The following is an 18200-nucleotide window of genomic DNA, read 5'->3' on the forward strand; positions in this document are numbered from 1 at the left end:
CTGTGTGCATATGTGTGCATCCATATGTGTGTGGTTTTGTATGAGAGAAAGAAAGAGACTATGAATCATCGCTAATGCATGTTACTTGGCATGTTTTCAGAATTCATAGCAATCAGCAACGATTACTTGAAATTTGAGGAGATATGAATCTTTAATTATTTCATTGCTAGATGATTCAACCAAAAGCTCATCACCCTTTGGTTTACAAGATTTTTACCATTCTAAGAACTCAAAGTGTTTTCATATTACATAAGAAATACTGTCTAATAGAAAGTGGATATTCTTCCTAGACGTAGCACTACAGTTTTTGCATTAACACCAAATGACTATTTGAAAACTCAATATTTCATCATTCTAATGTGCTATATAATAAGCAACAGAAAATATGAAGCAATATATCAAAACCATTAAAATCACCAATTTGGTTTTTATCATAGCTAGATGAAATTTATTGTGACAACTGTAATTTTCTATTGACTGGTTGATACACATGTAATGAAAAATAACTGTCCACAGGAAAGTGCCAATGAAGTATTATATCTTGGTTTCAGTACTGCTTGCACAGTTTTAAAACCATTGTCTTCAATAACTTACAAAACTGTAAGCAAAAGAGGGCTCAAAAAAAAAAAAAAAAAGATTAAAAAACCCTAGAACTCTTTAACAAAACAATGTACCCATTTTACCAAAGGATATAGATATTTCTGGGGGGGAAATTAAGTGCTCAGGTTTCATATTCTGTAACTTGCATGTTAATTCTAAACCGGTTTTAGTTATAAAAGCTTTGGATTTATCGGGTTCCAACTTAAATGCTATCACTGCATTCTTTTTTTATGAAGATATATTGCATAAAGAACACAAATGTATTTTAGGTTTGAGAAATAGTAATTGTTATAAGGCCACTTTGCATAATATTTTATTAAATAAAATAATTGAATTGGAAGAAATTTGAAGTTTCATAAAAGAAGGAAAATGAGCAGACTTGTTGCACAATTGTATATTGCCCACTGGTCAGATGACAGGAAGGAGAATGGAAATTAAAGCACAATGCAACTCATGCACTAAACATATCAGCTGCTAATTTTATCAGTTTGGGAGAAATCTAATGAGAAAAATGTCCACAAATAATTTCATTCCTTCCTAAGGCAAGTGATCTAAGTTTCAGTCAAGTGTGCATTTTATTTACTGATGAGAGGAAGGAACCGAGAGACAGACCTGGGAATTTTCCAGTCTTTCACAAATACTAAGTAGATACAAAATAAAAAAGGTGATCCTCATTTATGTAAATCAGATAAGTGACATCTGACTTGGAGTGTGAAGTTGATGAATACTGAAGTATATAAATACTGGTGAAACACCTTATCAGGCAATATGCCTGGAAAACCCACCACTGGAGTGGGGCGAGAAGCTTACTAGTGCCCTCTAAAGATGCCATTTGTCACCCATCTATTGCAAATATTTGGCAGTAGCCCCAGTAGGAGACTATCACAGGGCACAGTGGGCAGGAATAAATTAAGCAAATAAAGGGAGAAGTGTGCCCCTTCTTTTCCATTACCACTGTTAAGTGAAATATGTGAGCTCTTGGCCTAAGATGGCTGGGACACTAGATTTATTCACAAGTGTCATTATTAAGATATAATTTTTTTTAAAACATGCCTTCCAGTGTTTTGCTGACAGGCCCCACTGCGGCAGCAGTCAGCAGCATAAACCTGCCTGTCACGTCTGTTCAGGCTCATACGCAGCTCCCTTTGTTGCTGCTTTCAATCTCCTTACAAATGGTCCATGGGCATGGGACAAATCAGGTGATGTATAGATTGATACAAACTAGATTATTTTACAGTTAGCTGCTCTCCATTAAAAACTGCCTACAGTTCTCTACCTCTACATAAAGGAGTTTATTCAGTGTAGTGCACACGCTGAGCACCTGAAGTGGTGTAAATGCATGTTCCCAATAATTTAATTTACTCATTTGTATACCTTTCTGACTTTGCAGTGCACACATCACACCAACTACATTTCTGTTGCACTCTAGTAAACAAGCTGTGTGCCAATCAAGGTAATCTGAAGATAAACCCTTTACAAGCTACCTATGGATTTGTCACCTTTGTTCATATGAGCACGGACTTTTTAATACAGAGGCTGTTTTATTAATTTTACACCTGAGAAGGGCACACAAAATTGACATACTACAACTGGTTTCCCTTTCTCTGTTGTGAAAGTTTAGGTGACAGCACCATAACAAAGACCTTTGCTGCACATGATCACACAGATACACAACAGCAAAATCAGTGTGAGATGCAGCTTGACTACAGAAAACTCTAAAATATGAAGCTTTGCATAATATTGTGCAGCCACAAGCCGCTCTAATTGCAATATTTGTGTTGTTTGTCTGTTAAGTGGCTGTTCTTTCAGCGCTGCATAGACACAGTGCTGTTGCTTTTGTGATTTTTTTTTTTCCATGCGGATGTCACCTTAACTGGCCTTGAAAATGCAGGAGGTTTATTCCTTCCAGCCTGTTTCCCACTCTTCACTGAAGTGCATGCTGATTTTTCTTACTGATCTCAGTGAAAAAGCATTGAGCCATCTTTTCCTATTATCTCACAGCTGTTCTTATTACTCTGTGGGCCACAGTGTTGTAGCATGGGACTTCAAATTCCTCTGCGTGGCAGATCATACTTGTCACGGGAAATGTTAGGGTGTGATTATTTTAGGTCTGTTCAGCGAAGTGTTTCCTTCCAAGTCCTCAGATACAAGTCTATGTATGCGCAGAGTTAATACTATGAAAAAAATACAGCTTTCTATATTACTTTTATCCTTTGGATTTTCTTTCCTCCACAAAACTTTCAGCGTTTACAAGGGGAATAAGGGGATGTTCCAAGCTTCTTGAGAAAGCAGACCCATAGCCGGACTCACAGTTCAAATGTGCCTGAGCACACTATGGCAGATGGGAGAGACTCCGTGGATGCGACCTATGGAGGACACGCTGTCGGGTTCCCAGCCTGCTCCAGCGCTGTGGTCTGAGCCTGGAGCACCAGGGCTGGCTCAGCCTGGACAAGCAGGGGCTGGGGGGCACCTAACAGCAGCCCCCAGTGCCTACGAGGGCCTGTCGGGGAGCCAGGATCTTTCAGAGGGGCACAGTGAGGCACAGGTGAGGCTGAGACCAGCCATAAGGAAACCTCTCCCAGGAGGAGAGGTGGCACAGGGTGCCCCGGGACTCCCTCCCTGAGCAGCCTGGTCTGAGCCCATGGCCGACCCTGCTGGGCGCAGCGCCTTGCACCAGGCACCTCCTGAGCTGCCTCCTCACCCGCGTTACCCTATGGCACCGTCGTCCCTTGAACCTAGTCCTTGCTCGCTCTTAATGACGGTGAGCCGATCCTTGACATGAATGGAAAGATACCTAACCTTGCAATTTTATGTTACAACCTTTTGTATTACAAGGACTTTCAATGTTAACCATCCTGAAAGTGCCTAGGAACCCTTCCTTTCAAGAGTGTGTTTGATGAAGCAGATCCCTAAGAGGCACGTCCTTCTCCCTCCTGCCTGCTGCAGCTGCTGACTCCTTTTTCCATGTGAGAGCTGGCAGAAACAGATTCTACACTTGTTCTACATTATGTTTACTTTGCTGTACATGTACTTTACTTTACATGTTCCTCCCTTGTGTCTCCCACTAAAGATAAAGGGGAAATGGCAACATTTTCCTGAAAGATTGTCATTCAAAAGCTTATGTTTCAGAGGGATATAAGCAGTTTCCTCAGTAACGATAGCCCTTTAAGCCTACCACATGCTGCTGTGCATGTAAATATCATCTTGAGGCTTTAGCATCCTGGAACCCCTGCCATTTTACTTTTCTTTGCATTTTTATGATGTTTTTAATTAATTGGGTTCAATTATGCTTTTTGCTGCCCTGGTTAAAGAAAGATTTCTGGCTACTATTTCATGTTAATTAACAGCTCTCCTGGGGTTTGTCTATATTTTAAGGCACTATTCTGAAGTTCAGCAGAGCCAAGCTTGGATCCTTTATCAAAGGCTAAACTTTGGAAAATCTGTTTGCTCTTTTATCACACTTTCCAGTAAACAGTTCAGTGGATAATATCTGGGAATGTATGTTTCTCACTTAACTCTTTAATCCTCCACTATTTCTTTAAATTCCTGACCACATACGATAACTATTAGTAGACAGATCAATTTTAATGTTTGACAAATACAGATTTATGGTGAGCTGTGATGTGATTTGTTATTAGAGTCTTATAATGTAATTTCAGGCTAATGACACAACATTATTAACATCATCTTTGCCAGAATGTACTTACTTTAGAGTTTGGCTTCTGCAAATCCAGAGCTGCATTCATCCACTTTACTATTTTTTACAGGTTTTGTACTTGTTAATTTTTCTCTCTCTCTACAGACTTTTCTTTTATAGTTTGTTATACCATGTGACCTCCACATATTTTTCTGAAGCCTGCTATAATTTTTGTGCTGACATCATTTTATTACCTTAAGTAGTAAATCAATCAATGATATGTATCACTGAATTGAACTGGTAAGAAGGGGCTCAGTGTGTACTTCCCTGGCTGCCTTACTGGGATGACCTTAATGAATTTCCGCAATGTCTCATCTTTTGCTGTGATTGCTGCAAATGTATTCCTCATTATTTCTGAGACTGGACAATCTACAAAAATTACTTAGCTATAAAAGTCTGTGATTTTCAAATACAATTGTCAAATACTTTTGAAAGCATTCATAGTATCAGATGCCTCATCAATTTTTATTTCCCTGTTTATGCCCTATTATTGAAACATAGAGTAATATCTGGGGGAAAAACCCCCAGTCATTGTATTTTGGGAGGGCACACCCATTTATTTTTCACTTCCTATGGATATTGTGAGTTTCTTATTTGCTTCTACCACAAAGAATATCTCAAAATAAATGTCATATATTTGATTACCTCCAAGCACCACAGTCAGAATCTGTCATTCTCTTTTCTTACATGCCATAACTAACAGGATCTTCTGTTCTTAACTAATTACTTCTCATGTAAAAGGGTGCTTACACTGCGCTTTGAGTGTCTTATGATTAGAGGAATGCTTCTGGGGTGTTACTGGACAGTTACTTCCACAGGGTATTCCACAGGGTCCACAGCCAGTTTTATTCTGCTACTAAAGACACACTGATAAAGATATAGTATTTCTTCTGCTTCTTTTTCTCTAACAAACTCTTGCAAAGTGTTCACATCTTTCTGCAGATGTTGCAGGATTTTTCAGGTGCTGGACATCATTAGCAGCTGTGCATGCTCCCTGTTTTTGCTCTAGACTCTCTTCTGAAGAGTCTTCCAGCTTTCCAAGCTCCTCTTTTGGAGGACAGTCTACTTACTGTAGTTGTATCTTTTCTAACATTTTATTTCTAGCCAATTTCTTTACTTTACCTAACATACCTAGAGAGCTTGATAAAGCTTAGTCTGTACCTTCTACCAGTCTTTTGCACACTTTGTATTCTTAATTTCAATTACTGTATGATACCAAGTATGTATAATTAAGATAAATATGAGGAATACTATGAAGTGTGTCTGAATCATTATTTAAAGTTCAGTCAAAAAATTCTTTAGCGAATTCTCCTCCCTGCTGCGGGCTGGTATGAAATCTGCATTTTTTCAAAAGCAGTTTTTCCTAGGAATGCAATTATCCCTCAGCTTACTGTCTATAAAATCTCATTACTTGCCTTCTCATCCTGATTTGTTAAAAACTCCAGCAATTTCAAGAAAATCAGTAGTTCCTATGAGTCTCCTTTCCCTTGGCTCCAGCTTGTTAAAAGACTTGTTGCCTTTTCCCCACATTTTCACAATGTTGTGAGTCAGTTTCAAGCCTTCTAATTTTTTTTTTTTTCCCCAAGGTCCTTTTGGAGGATCCCACTGCTGCTACTGAATAGTGGTTGGGATTGCTCAGAGGTGGATGTAGGGATAGGGATATAGATTAGGAAGGGCTTAATGGTATTATATTCAAATAGGACGGTGGTACATGTGGGCCACTGTCAGCCTTCCCAAAATCCACACAGGTGACAGAACCTGTGACAGCTCTGTGACAGCCTATTCCTTACACATGCACTTCTCATAGTGGTTTTAAGTTAGTTCAAGATAGTGGTTTTTGAGACTGCCAAATGACTAATTCAGGGCAAAATCAGGTACCAGTCTTGGAAAGAAAATTTTGCCAGTAGGCTCTTTGGGATTCACAGCTCCCACTGATTTCAAAGCTGGCTCTGATTCTCCCGAGAACACGCTCATTACTGGAGTGTCTGCCCAACACCATGAGTGACCATTCTTCCTTTTACTGGGCAATACTATAAAATGCAAATACACACCTTAAATTCACAGCCAGGGAGTTCCTTAAGCAGGGAGCTAGTTTATAATAACCACATATCCCCCTACCTCCTGTGTCCTTATGCTGTTTTTTAATGATTTTGCTGGCCTGGCATCTGCAGTGCTATATAAAATAGCCTTTCCCTCCTCTGTCTCCTCCATCCCTCCTATGCAGCCTCACGACTAAAATAATGTACATTATGTGCCTGAAGGAACATATTTGGTGCCTACGTAGGGGCAGCCCTGTTTAGGTATGTAAGCACATCCCATCACTCCATTTAACCTCCACACAGCTTGCTGTGCTTGCAGGGACAATGTCAGAGAGAAATAGTCCCAGCATCCTTTTAAGAAAATCCCTATTGTGACTTGTTACAAGACCAGAGGGGTTTTGTAGACTGCCAGAAGTCAGGCTGAGGTTGCAGATGAAAGATAATATAGAAGCCATGTCCTTGTCTGGGGACTGCCCTAGGAAGTATATTGCAGGGCCATTATGTCTACAATGCATCAAGGTTTCTACTGACATAATTATTTTAGGCATTGATCTTGTCTACTACATTATCTCCCAAGCAGATGGTAGAGCTGCAGTAACACAAAATTATCTGTACTACCACAACTATTTACTGTGCAAGGCTACTCCATGGAACTACATATTTAGGTTATTTAGCTTTGTTCAAAGTCTTCCCTAGAAGTTAAAACTTCTTGTGAAAAGAGATTTAGTCCAGTCTAAGGAAAAGAATTTGGTCAGGGTCTGGCAAAGCATTCAAATTAGGTTATTAAAAAGGAAACTAATGTCTCAGCAAAATAGAAAGATTTCTAAAATAAATAAGGCAGTTTATTTTTACTCCCTCTGATTTGCTAAATACTGTAAGAAAAAAAATGTTCTGCCTGACAGTACATTTTATTATGTGAACAACTCTTTGTAGTGGAAACAAATCCATGAACTTCAGCTTAACTTCCTCAAATGCCTAATATCATTAATGATATTGTTGGGATGATGAAAGATTAGCAAGTATATTGCCAGAGTAAGCAAAATTATTAGAAGCAAAGCAAAAACAGAATCACAAACCCCAAGATGTTTCAGCAGAGGTAACTAAGGGGGACATTATTACATCATGCATCACTGATAACATTTTGTCTAACTTAGTTGTTCACATGCATCCATTTAACAAGTCAGACTTAACCATAAGAATAAATATAAAATAAAGATACGGCTGCAATAGATGCAGTGTGTCTCAACGTGGAAGACAGGGACAAGAAACAGTACCTAATAGCAGCAGATTTGGGACATCTATACTGTTAGATACAGAATGTGAGGACTGATTTGCCCTCTGACGGTGAGCAGGAAGCATTCAAGAAAGGTCCTGTCCAGGACCAGGTGGCATCCTGAATTATTCCTCTTAATGCACTTGCCAGGACTTGCTAGCTCAGAGGAGAAAATGATCTGCTGTGCTGTACGCTTTGCTGTCTAAGGCATTGTTATGTTCAAAGTTCTTTTTGCTGGAAATGTATGTCTCCTAAATACACCTTTCTTTCCATGCCACATACTATTTTCTCCTCTTTCACTACACAGGATGAACTTCTGGTTCCATAATTGCCCCTCTCACACTCCACTGTGGTCTATATTCAAACTATAGTCTAGTCCTACAGTAGAGTAGCAGATACCCAGATATACTATTTAATACTAGTTCTGGGCTTGGTCTATAAGTCCAGGACAATTGTTCTGCATAAATACCGCTTTGGAAGAAGACAGCTTTTGTGGCTTGCTGTACTCTCACATTGTCCTGGTTTCAGCTGGGATAGAGTCTATTTTCTTTCTAGTAGCTGGTATAGTGTTACATTTTGGATTCAGTATGAGAAGAATGTTGATAACACTGATGTTTTCAGTTGTTGCTAGGTAGTGTTTAGAAGAAGTCAAGGATTGTTCAGCTTCTCATGCCCAGCCTGCAAGAAGGCTGGAGGGGCACAAGAAGCTGGGAGGGGACACAGCCAGGACAGCTGACCCAAACTGGCCAAAGGGGTATTCTATACCATGTGATGTCATGCCCAGTATATAAACTGGGGGGAGTTGGCCTGGGGGATCACTGCTGGGGAACTAACTGGGCATTGGTTGGGGAGTGGTAAGCAATTGCACTGTGCATTACTTGTTTTGTATATTCCAATCCTTTTATTATTATTGTCATTTTATTATTGTTATTATTATCATTACTAGTTTCTTCCTTTCCGTTCTATTGAACTGTTCTTATTGCAGCCTACAAGTTTTACCTTTTTCCTTCTGATTCTCTCCCCCATCCCACTGGGTGGGGGGGGAAGTGAGTGAGCGGCTGTGTGGTGCTTAGTTGCTGGCTGGGGTTAAACCACGACACACATCTGTCAATACTTCTCTTAAGCAGTCTAGAGATGAAACTGTGAGATGCTCACACTTTACAGACTGCTAGTGTTATTTTCTTGTTCTTTACAAGACATTTCAGCTGAATCTCCTGTGCTATTGCTGTAACCTGAGGCTTTTACTCCATTTGATGTAGACTTGTCTAGAAGACTATGTTTACAGTACGAGAAAAACAGATCCTATGGAATGTATTGTGCGTCTGTTCTGTGAAACTGCCCAAGCTAAGCAATGGCAAGATGTTGCTAAGCACATGGGCATGAGTAAAGTTGCCCTGACATTTGCATTGCCCTCTGCATTGTCATGTTTTCCAAATGACCAAAACTTCTTGGGTTGAAAGAGAGAGGTACTTCTCCTTTTTGGAGGTGCATTCTTGTAGCCAAGAATAAATCACTCTTGTCATCTCTGTTGGTTGCATATACCATTCTGATAGAAGGAACAGTGAACAAGCCAAATGTTACATTGCAAGACAGGTACAGTTTGGACTTCTTTCATCCTTAACTTTTTGCTTGTTTGTTTGTTAAGACCAAAAGTAATGCAGCTACATGTATTGTGGGAGGTGAGTTAAAGAACAGGGAGTAGTTTCCACGTATGTGGACTCTGCCTCCTTTGACTAAGTAGGGCAGGGCATACCATTACTGTCACTGGAGCAGGAAATGCTAAAGAAATACTGTAATTATGATGTTTGACCAGATTCCCAACACACATTTGTGAAACAGGTGATTGTTTTGTTATGACTTTGAAATGACTTGCTGAATGCAAAGCTTCTAAAGTGAATGGAAAAAGGGCTTCTGACATCCCAGAGTGCCTGGTAAAAATACAGCTGAATGGAACATTGACTTCCAGAGGCCTTTAATAAAAGCTCACAGTTAAAGATTTCAGTCAGTATTCCTTAACCAGTGCACTCACAATCTTTTTCTCTCTGTGTGATGTCCCACCTCTTCATCAGCAGTGCAAGCCGATACAAGTGAATTCTCCATACATGCTTGTCAGCTTTTCAGAGACATGTAACATACAGGACCCTCCACTGAGTAATCCTAAAAACAGAAACTGTCTAGTGTAGCTCTAAAGCTGCAAAGCTGTGGAGGACACATTGACCCATACCTACAGTATTTTAGCAGATACCACTTCAAAGGCTATCTGTCTGCTGCTTATTTTAATCTCTCCATCACTGAATTTCACCTGGTTTTTTTGCATCTGCTTTTTGTATTTTCAGCTGCATTTTACAGATACCAAATGACATACACAGCATACCATGATTATATGACCAACTATACTTGTATCAATACAGAGCATAGATTTTGATTTTTTAATATGATTTTAGGCAAGGATTTTCAAATTAGCATAAAGTTCTCAGTTACCTGTTACTTAATGTGCTCCAGGTTATCAGAGTTGCAATCACAGGCTACAATTACAGATTTAGTGATTAGAATTACCTCTGTTATTAGCTCAGTATCATAACTGAGGCCATGATGAAATCAGAAGCCCTGTTACCAAACTTTCTAATCAGCGCTGAAAAGACTGTATCTGAAAATGTGTTTACATTTTACAAATGTTCACTGTTTTCTTTTATAAAAGAAGTGAATGAAAGGGAATAATTTGTCACAGGATGTATCTCATTTAGCTCAGATGTTCAGTCAAAAATGTTTAAAAAGGGAGATGACACTTGCATGTGACCTCATAAAATACCTTTATGAAATTCCATTTGAGTTTCTTATGCAAAACATGAGATCTAATTGCAATAGATAAAACCAAAAGCAACTGAGAAGGCAGTCAGTTTTTACAAACATAAAACCAACCAGACTCATAAGCCTACTTTGGCAACCAAAATAGTACTTTGATGTATTTTTCCAGACCATGATCTCTTCCACATCTTTTGCAACTAACCACTAACAGCAAAATGAGGAATTGAGCACACAGAGATTTGCTAAATCACAGAAACACAGCAACGTGTGATGTGGCACATCACACAACGAGCGGCAGGCTGGCATGTTGCGTCACAGCACACCATGGCACGGACAAGATGAATGCTGCAGCAGCAGCAGAGCATCAGGAAAGGAAAAGTGGTAGCTTGCAAAAGGAAGGGTGACAGAAAAAAAGAAGTGAAGCTGCCACGAAATGTTATTTTTAGCTGGCAATACTTGGATATATTGCCATTTGCCCTTCCAGCAGATTATGACTGAACCCTGCATGGGGCTGGCCCAGTCAGAGACAGTCACTGGGGACCAAGGCCAGTTCCCGTGGGCAGCAGCACATGCCCAGGAAAGCAGTATTTTTTCCCCGACATTTACATTTTCACTGGTCTTTTACTTTTTTACTGACACTAGAGATCTGAATGGAAAGACGGACTTCTTTCTCCTCCTCATTCTTCCTTCCAGCACGCTTATGCCAGCACTAATGCCTGGCTAGCCACAGGGTAAACTGAGCTGGTCTATCTGAGAATAAAGAAGAAAAAGAAACTGACAGCATGGTTGTGTGGGCACATGATGACTTGCACTAGCACCACGGGCAATGGGGAGGGTGGAAAGAAAGGCAAGATCATCACCTTCAGCAGCAGTGACAATTCATGTACACCTTCAAATTATTTGTTGTTATTTAGAAATATGCTGTGACTTTTAAAGTTTGCTAAATATATGTAGGCTTGAGCAACATGCTCATTTGAGTTTGATGGAAATTGGCTGCAGGCAGCCTGCAGCAGCATCCTCTAACACCTGCTACACTGCCAGCGCTCACCAGTTTCTGAGCCGGAACAAGCAAACATTATTTTATGAGAACTCAATATGCGCATGTTGTTGACAGTTCTGATTAGGAGAAGGGATCTCTAATCCACCATTAAAAGTGACTACCTTAGCAAGCACAAATGCCTGCAGAACCATTGGCATCTGCCCACCAAATGCAGAATGCTGAACTCCAAGCACAGGTAGACTGCAAACAGCCATGCAAGCACTGCAGTATTTATGAAATTTGGAGTAGCATTCTTTCTGTCTAATTAGTAACATTTTATAGTAACAAATGCAACCAAAATGTGCAAAAGCTGCCCCTCATAATATCTGCTGGCATAACTGTATCTATGCCAGAGGCTTTGGGCTCTGCTAGTACACCTGTGTTAGGTAAAATGCATTTGCAAGTGATGAATGATGCCTGCAGAAGTTATGCAGTTGCGACTGATCTTCAGCTTCCTAAGGGATTCTCTCTTCAAAATGGGACTATACTACCTAAGTCGCTTAGACTAACCTGGGTGATACTTCAAAAGCAAAGCTGCAGTCTGAATCGATATTTGTCCTGCCCCAGTACTTTCCATCTTCTTGGAAGAAAAATACTACAGTGTAAGTACCTTTATATAACTTAGTTGAAACCAGTTCCAATGCAGACTCCTGAAAAGGTTTCAGTGTTGTAAGACAGTAAAGAAATATGGTTCTACTCATAATATGTATGTCTACACTATTACTTTTTCAAAATGGCACGTAATTATCCCTAAGTGAAAGAAAGAAAGAGGAAGAACACTTCCTGGTATTAACAGCATGAGAAAACAGGCACATCAACAGTTTTGTGATGTAGTAGTTATCTTGCAAAGTCACACCCTCATTATTTCATGGTAACTCATTTGTGTAGGTATAACCAAAAATAAAAGTGTATATACAGGAGTTAGCATGAGACAGCTGGGATGGAATAGTTATTTTAAGCTATTTCCTCAGATGGAAGTAGTTCTTAACAGTGCTTCCTTACAGTGTATCTCCAGGCTGTGGAGAAAAAAAAAGTTTTAATGTATGAACAAATCCTGTGATTCTGAGAAGGAAATGATGTTATGGAAAATACCTCTCTTTTGGCAAACAATGTAGTAGAGAGGTGCTAAAGAACAACAGCCAGCTCTTCAGAAGAATTTTTATCAGACAGAATAAAGGGAGAATCACTGCTGCAAAGCATTTTGGACATGATTGCACAAATTTTAGTTCTTATGTCAAGAGAAAAAAATGCAGATGAAGAAACAAACAGGAAGTTTATGTTACTGCTGCCGTTTCTCTTGTTTATGTAAAGTACATTTCCAACACCTCAGTAGTGACTAAAATATCTGAAATGAATTCTGTGTTTTTCAAGTCACTTGCTGTCAGTTTTTACAAAGCCGTGAGTTATCATGAATGACAGACAAATCCAAAGACTTTAAATAGAACAGGTAATGTCTGAAGCCCATGGGTTCAACAGATTAGGAGACAACATTATGCACTCTACATCATTGTTACCCTGTTCTTGCCATGCAATCAATTTTTCAGTACTGGAGGGCTAAATCCTTTTCACTGTTTTGCAGGTGTGTGTGGGGGGGGGTCTGATTTTTTTTTTTATCCTTATCTGCAATCCTTAGCTGCCCAGGCAAACAAGTAAAATAGAATGTTTTACTCCCAGCTTTTGTGTAGTAAATCAATTATAGTATGGCATCTTCTAGAACAGTCACAGACAGCTTTTGCCCTCACAGCACCTCCAGTAGTAGTCACCAAGTCCTTGGTGGGAGGTTGGAGTTGTATTATTCTGGCCAGCCACGTTGTCTCACTAAACTGTTTTTTTTGCTTCAAAAAGGCCTGCCTCGGGAAACAAGAGGGCAGGCAAACCAGGTCAGTGCATGTTTGCATTGAACAGAAAGCAAGCTCTTCCCCAAAACTCAACAGTTCCTGGTTTTGAGTTCAGACACCCCCAAACTTGTCCTGCACTGAGCTCTATTGCCACCCATAGTGGTACTTGCCAACATTGCTCATGAACCCCCTAATCTAACATATTGGCTTCTATATGTGCACGTAGGGTTCTGTTCACACAGAACAGCTTAGAAGGTGCTTTGTTAATACCATTCTTCTGTACAAATAGCAAGATATCTGTCTGCTGTTCTGAGGAATTGGGGCAGAAATATAGAAGAGCAAAAAAACCCCATCATCTCTACTTTTTCACGGCAGCCTTTGTATAAGCACCTCCCAGCTCACCTGTCTCCAACCTTGTTTCCCCTTGGCTCACAGTTCTCAGTGCTAGTGAGTTCTCCAGGCTCACTTGTGGCGCACTGAGACAGCCCGTCACTGCTTCCAAGCTCCCAGCACCAACTCCACTCACGCAGCCTACGCCTTGTGCTGACACCAGTGACTGTGCAGTGAGCCCGTTCAGGCAGTTCATCCAGCTTAACTGCTGGCTTTTGGATCAATCCCCTGAACCCATGGCCAAGTATGGGGGTGGACAGGAAAGAAGAACCACAACTGGCCTGAATTCAATGTTTGTGAGCTGCCATGAAAGCACATTCTGTATGAGGATATGGTTTTTGCAAAAAAAAAAAAAGATCATAAATCCAGCAGGATTTCAAATTACTTATGTTGGTATTTGACACCACAAGGCAAGCCAGGGAGTAGAAACATGGCATTTTGAATGAAAAAGGTTAAAGCTGCTGGGGAACTGCACCTGCCATTTGAATATGCTTGTTTGAGAACTGCCATCCTGAAAACTTTTTCCCATTTCTTAAAACAAATATATATTAAATTTGAACTTCTTGGGGTGGGGGGTGGAACTTTTCTGGGTACACCACTTTTAACAGCAAAAAATGTAACATGTTCTTACTTAACAAAGGCTAATCCTAGAATAAAAGATAAATGGTTTACATAAGAATGCAGAAGAGATCAGACGTGCAAAGGAATGGTACTTTCCATAAAATTTAATGGACTTTCCATACTACAGTGAGTCTACAGCTACTCACTCAACATGTGATCATTCACAATACCAAAAAGGGAACAGTGCAGTACATCAAAGGGTATTCAATCCAAGTAAGAAGCTCCCAGTCACACCATCATTTAGGTCTGTAAATTTTCAAATTGCAAACACTGGTCTAAAGAGATGCTGCGAGTTCCTCAGGTTTCTAATATGATGGTGGAGGTGTTAATTTGGATTTAAGTATGCACATCAAATACTCAAGTCATGCATTAAATAGGTAGTGTGGATGTATCTACCTATTAGCCTGCAAAGGACTATCAAGTTCTGCCATTAAAAACTATTTTACTTTTTGCCTTAATCTTCAATATTTAGGCATTTCTTCTCTTAAACTTGTTCTGTTGTTTAATACTTTTTGGCCTAGAAATCATGCTTCCAATTTTTTTAAATGTGTATTTAGTGTCAGGTTTGTAGTTTGCTGGCCTGTAGTGAGAGAAGTTGCTGTTCTGTTAAGCTCTGGAACAACATGCATATAAGCAAACACTAGTTCTGTTCCAAAAAAACGCTAGGGTCAAGCTGGCTTTTAATCCCTTCTGCTTTTGTTGGTAGTCCAGAACAGCAATGTTCTGATAAACAGGAACCCTCTACCCTTCACGCCTACACTTTAGTCACAGGCAGTTTATCCTAACCTGATCTTGTGCCAACGTTTTCCTTCAGTTTAAACTGCTCACTTTGCTCTTCAGATGTATATATACAGAGAAAAGCTACAGCACTCGTGCTCTGTTTAGTCTCTAGCTATTCCCTGGTACATTTGCCTATTCCCTTGAGAATAAAATTACTTCATGTTATTATTACATTTTAGGCATCTATCAGCAGATCAATTTTTCTCTTCTGTGTAGTCAGACCAGAATGATTTACAGTGGTTTACTTCTAAACTTATGACTGAAACCAATTATTCTTACCAGACCAGATAAAACCTTATTCTTTGAGGACTCTCATGGGAAGCTGTGAAGGCATATTCAGGCTCCTCTCAGTAGCTCTGCATGGGAATGCTTTTCACTAAGGTAGAAGCAGAAAAGTGACCCTGGACTAAGTCATCCACACTCCTTCTCCTGTCCACTACAACTGCGTTACTTCTAATAATCAGCCTGAATAAGCTCTTTGTAGGTTATACCAACTCATCTTGTGACGTGGCTTTCAGCTTCATAGAAAAGTCCCATGTGTGCCCCCCCCCCCCCCGCATTGGTCTCCCTGTCCTAAATTAGGTGACAAATAATACTAGCAATAAATAACTTCATAATTTAAAATTTGCATAGTGGTATGTTTTCCTTTTCCTTACCTCTTATTTTTTTTTGCATTTACACTGTTATTTATAGCCAGCTTCAGAATCACTGGTCTCTGATTTCTTTATCTTGTGAGCAAAATGCATTCTAATGGCTATACAAGAAAATGAATTAATTTGTAGCCTGAGCTACAAATACAAGACTACGGTACAAAAATACAAAACCTAAAAGCAAAACCATCTTAATATTGTGTATGTATGTAGTAGCAGCAGGCCTAAATTACATCAAATGGCTCTGAAGACTGTAAATATATAAACATAATACATTTTATTTTGGATGCAGAACAGAAAACAGGAAATAATACAACCTGCCAACTTATCTGCAGTTGCTAATTTCAGGAGAGGGTCTCTTGCATGGAGATTCACTAGTTACTGTATTTTAGTAGATTTCAAATGTAAGCTGCAACAACCTTGGGCTTGAATTTCATTTTACTGTATAACAGACTCCAATATAGTCTGTTTATTATTACATGTGACTTAATGAGCACAGTATAACTTGCAAGTAAATCCTGGTTTATATCTACAGTTTAATTCTTAAGAGCAGGTATGTCCTGGTTTTGGCTGGGATAGAGTTAATTTTCTTTCTAGTAGCTGGTACAGTGTTATTTCTTGGATTCAGTATGAGAAGAATGTTGGTAACACTGATGTTTTCAGTTGTTGCTAAGCAGTGTTTATACTAAGTCAAGAATTTTTCAGCTTCTCATGGCCAGCCTGCAAGAAGGCTGGAGGGGCACAAGAAGTTGGGAGGGGACACAGCCAGGACAGCTGACCCAAACTGGCCAAAGGGGTATTCCATACCATGGGATGTCATGCCCAGTATATAAACTGGGGGGAGTTGGCCTGGGGGGATCACTGCTGGGGAACTAACTGGGCATTGGTTGGGGAGTAGTGAGCAGCTGCATTGTGCATCACTTGTTTTGTATATTCCAATCCTTTTATTTTTTTTAGCCTGTCATTTTATTATTATCATCGTTATTAGTTTCTTCCTTTCTGTTCTATTAAACCATTCTTATCGCAACCCATGAGACCTACCTTTTTCCTTCTGATTCTCTCCCCCATCCCACTGGGTGGGGGGGAAGTGAGTGAGTGGCTGCGTGGTGCTTATTTGCTGGCTGGTCTTAAACTACTAGACAAGGTGGTACTGGGGTTGGAAAAGACAGCCATAGCTCATCTGTTACTTGACCACCCTCCTACTCGCATAGCTCATGCTGCAGCCTCTCTCCTGGAGTTGTGGGAACTCAAGAAAGAGTGTAAAGAATACCTACCACGATGGGAAGGCCCGAACGCCTACCCTGAAGCACTTCAAATAAAATACCAATTAAAGTGGTCAGGTATGTATTTAGCGACCAGCAGTTATTTTTTTCTTATTTTTCAGTGGTATCAAGTTCAATCTCCAACACGACTGTCACTAGCACCGGGCGACCGTTCCCGCCAGCTCTTCGGGCGGAGCGGGACGCCGGCAGCTCCAAGCGCTTGGCCGGGTTTTCTCGCACTTCGACACCCACGCACACGCCCCCAGCCAGGCTCCGGCCAGGCCCGCCGCCCCGCAGCCTTCCCCCGCCCCACCCCACGCCCGGCACCGCTCGGACGGGCCGAGAGGCACGGCCGAAGCTGCCATCGCGCCGAAGGAGACGCCGCGGGTGGCGGCGCCGGTCGCCGGCCCCGCGCGGTTGCGGCGGGCGAGGCCGGGGCCTGGCAGGAGGCGCTCGGGCCGGCCCCGCCGCTGTGACGGGCGGGCCGCTAGCGCCGCTCTCACCGCCTGCAGGCGCCCACGCCCACGCCCTTCCGGGTAAAGGCAGGGGCGGCCCCGCGGCCCCAGGCCCCGCCGGGCGCCTCAGCCGGGGGAGGCGGCGGGAGGGGCCCGAGCGGGGAGAGCCGGCCCCCGGAGGCGGGAGGGGCCCGAGCGGGGAGAGCCGGCCCCGGGCAGCGACGCGACGCGCGGCAAGGGCGGCCCCTGCCGGCCGCGCCGCTCCCCAACGAGCCGGGTGAAAGGCTCCCCCCCGCCCCGATTGGATGAGGCCCCGCGAAGGGGCGGGGGCGCCTCACGTGTGCGTGGACGGCGGCCTCTCCTGCCCGCTGGCGCCCCCTGGCGGCGGCCGGCGCTTCCCGCCGCGCCGGCATGGAGGGGGGTAGTGCGCCGGCCCCGGCCCCGTCCCCGTCCCCGGCCGAGGAGGGCGATGGCTGCGCGGGCCTGTGGGAGCTGCCGGTGGAGCGCTGCGAGAGGCGGCCGGAGTGCGGGCGCTGCAGGTGACGCGCGGGGCAGGGCTGTGGAGGAGTCGCGGGAGCACCGGGCCCGGTCGGCCCTCGCCTCGCCCCGCCCCGGTCTTCGGGAGCCTGCGCCGAGGCGGCGCGCCGTCGTGGTGGCGGTGGCGGGCGGCGGGCGGTGCAGCGCTCGGCGCAGCGCTCGGGGCAAACGGTGTTCGGTTACTTGGCGGCGGGCCGGGCGGGGGGGGTCGGTT

At 42.2% G+C, this 18200-nt stretch overlaps 1 protein-coding gene across 4 annotated transcripts in view; it reads left to right on the top strand.

Annotated features, from left to right (window-relative positions):
- The first annotated feature begins 17274 nt into the window (after positions 1-17274).
- The window catches only part of DTWD2 (DTW motif tRNA-uridine aminocarboxypropyltransferase 2), a 94534-nt gene continuing 93608 nt past the window's right edge, over positions 17275-18200 (top strand). The window contains exon 1 of one of the 4 annotated variants that reach the window (XM_075021682.1): positions 17275-17988. In XM_075021682.1, the coding sequence (XP_074877783.1) occupies positions 17861-17988 (128 nt within the window). In that variant the 5' untranslated portion in view covers positions 17275-17860. The remainder of the gene's footprint in view (positions 17989-18200) is intronic. The other 3 variants (XM_075021677.1, XM_075021678.1, XM_075021679.1) reach the window with 3 other exon arrangements.

The sequence above is a fragment of the Buteo buteo genome, chromosome Z (genome assembly GCF_964188355.1).
Source record: "Buteo buteo chromosome Z, bButBut1.hap1.1, whole genome shotgun sequence".
NCBI lineage: Eukaryota > Metazoa > Chordata > Aves > Accipitriformes > Accipitridae > Buteo > Buteo buteo.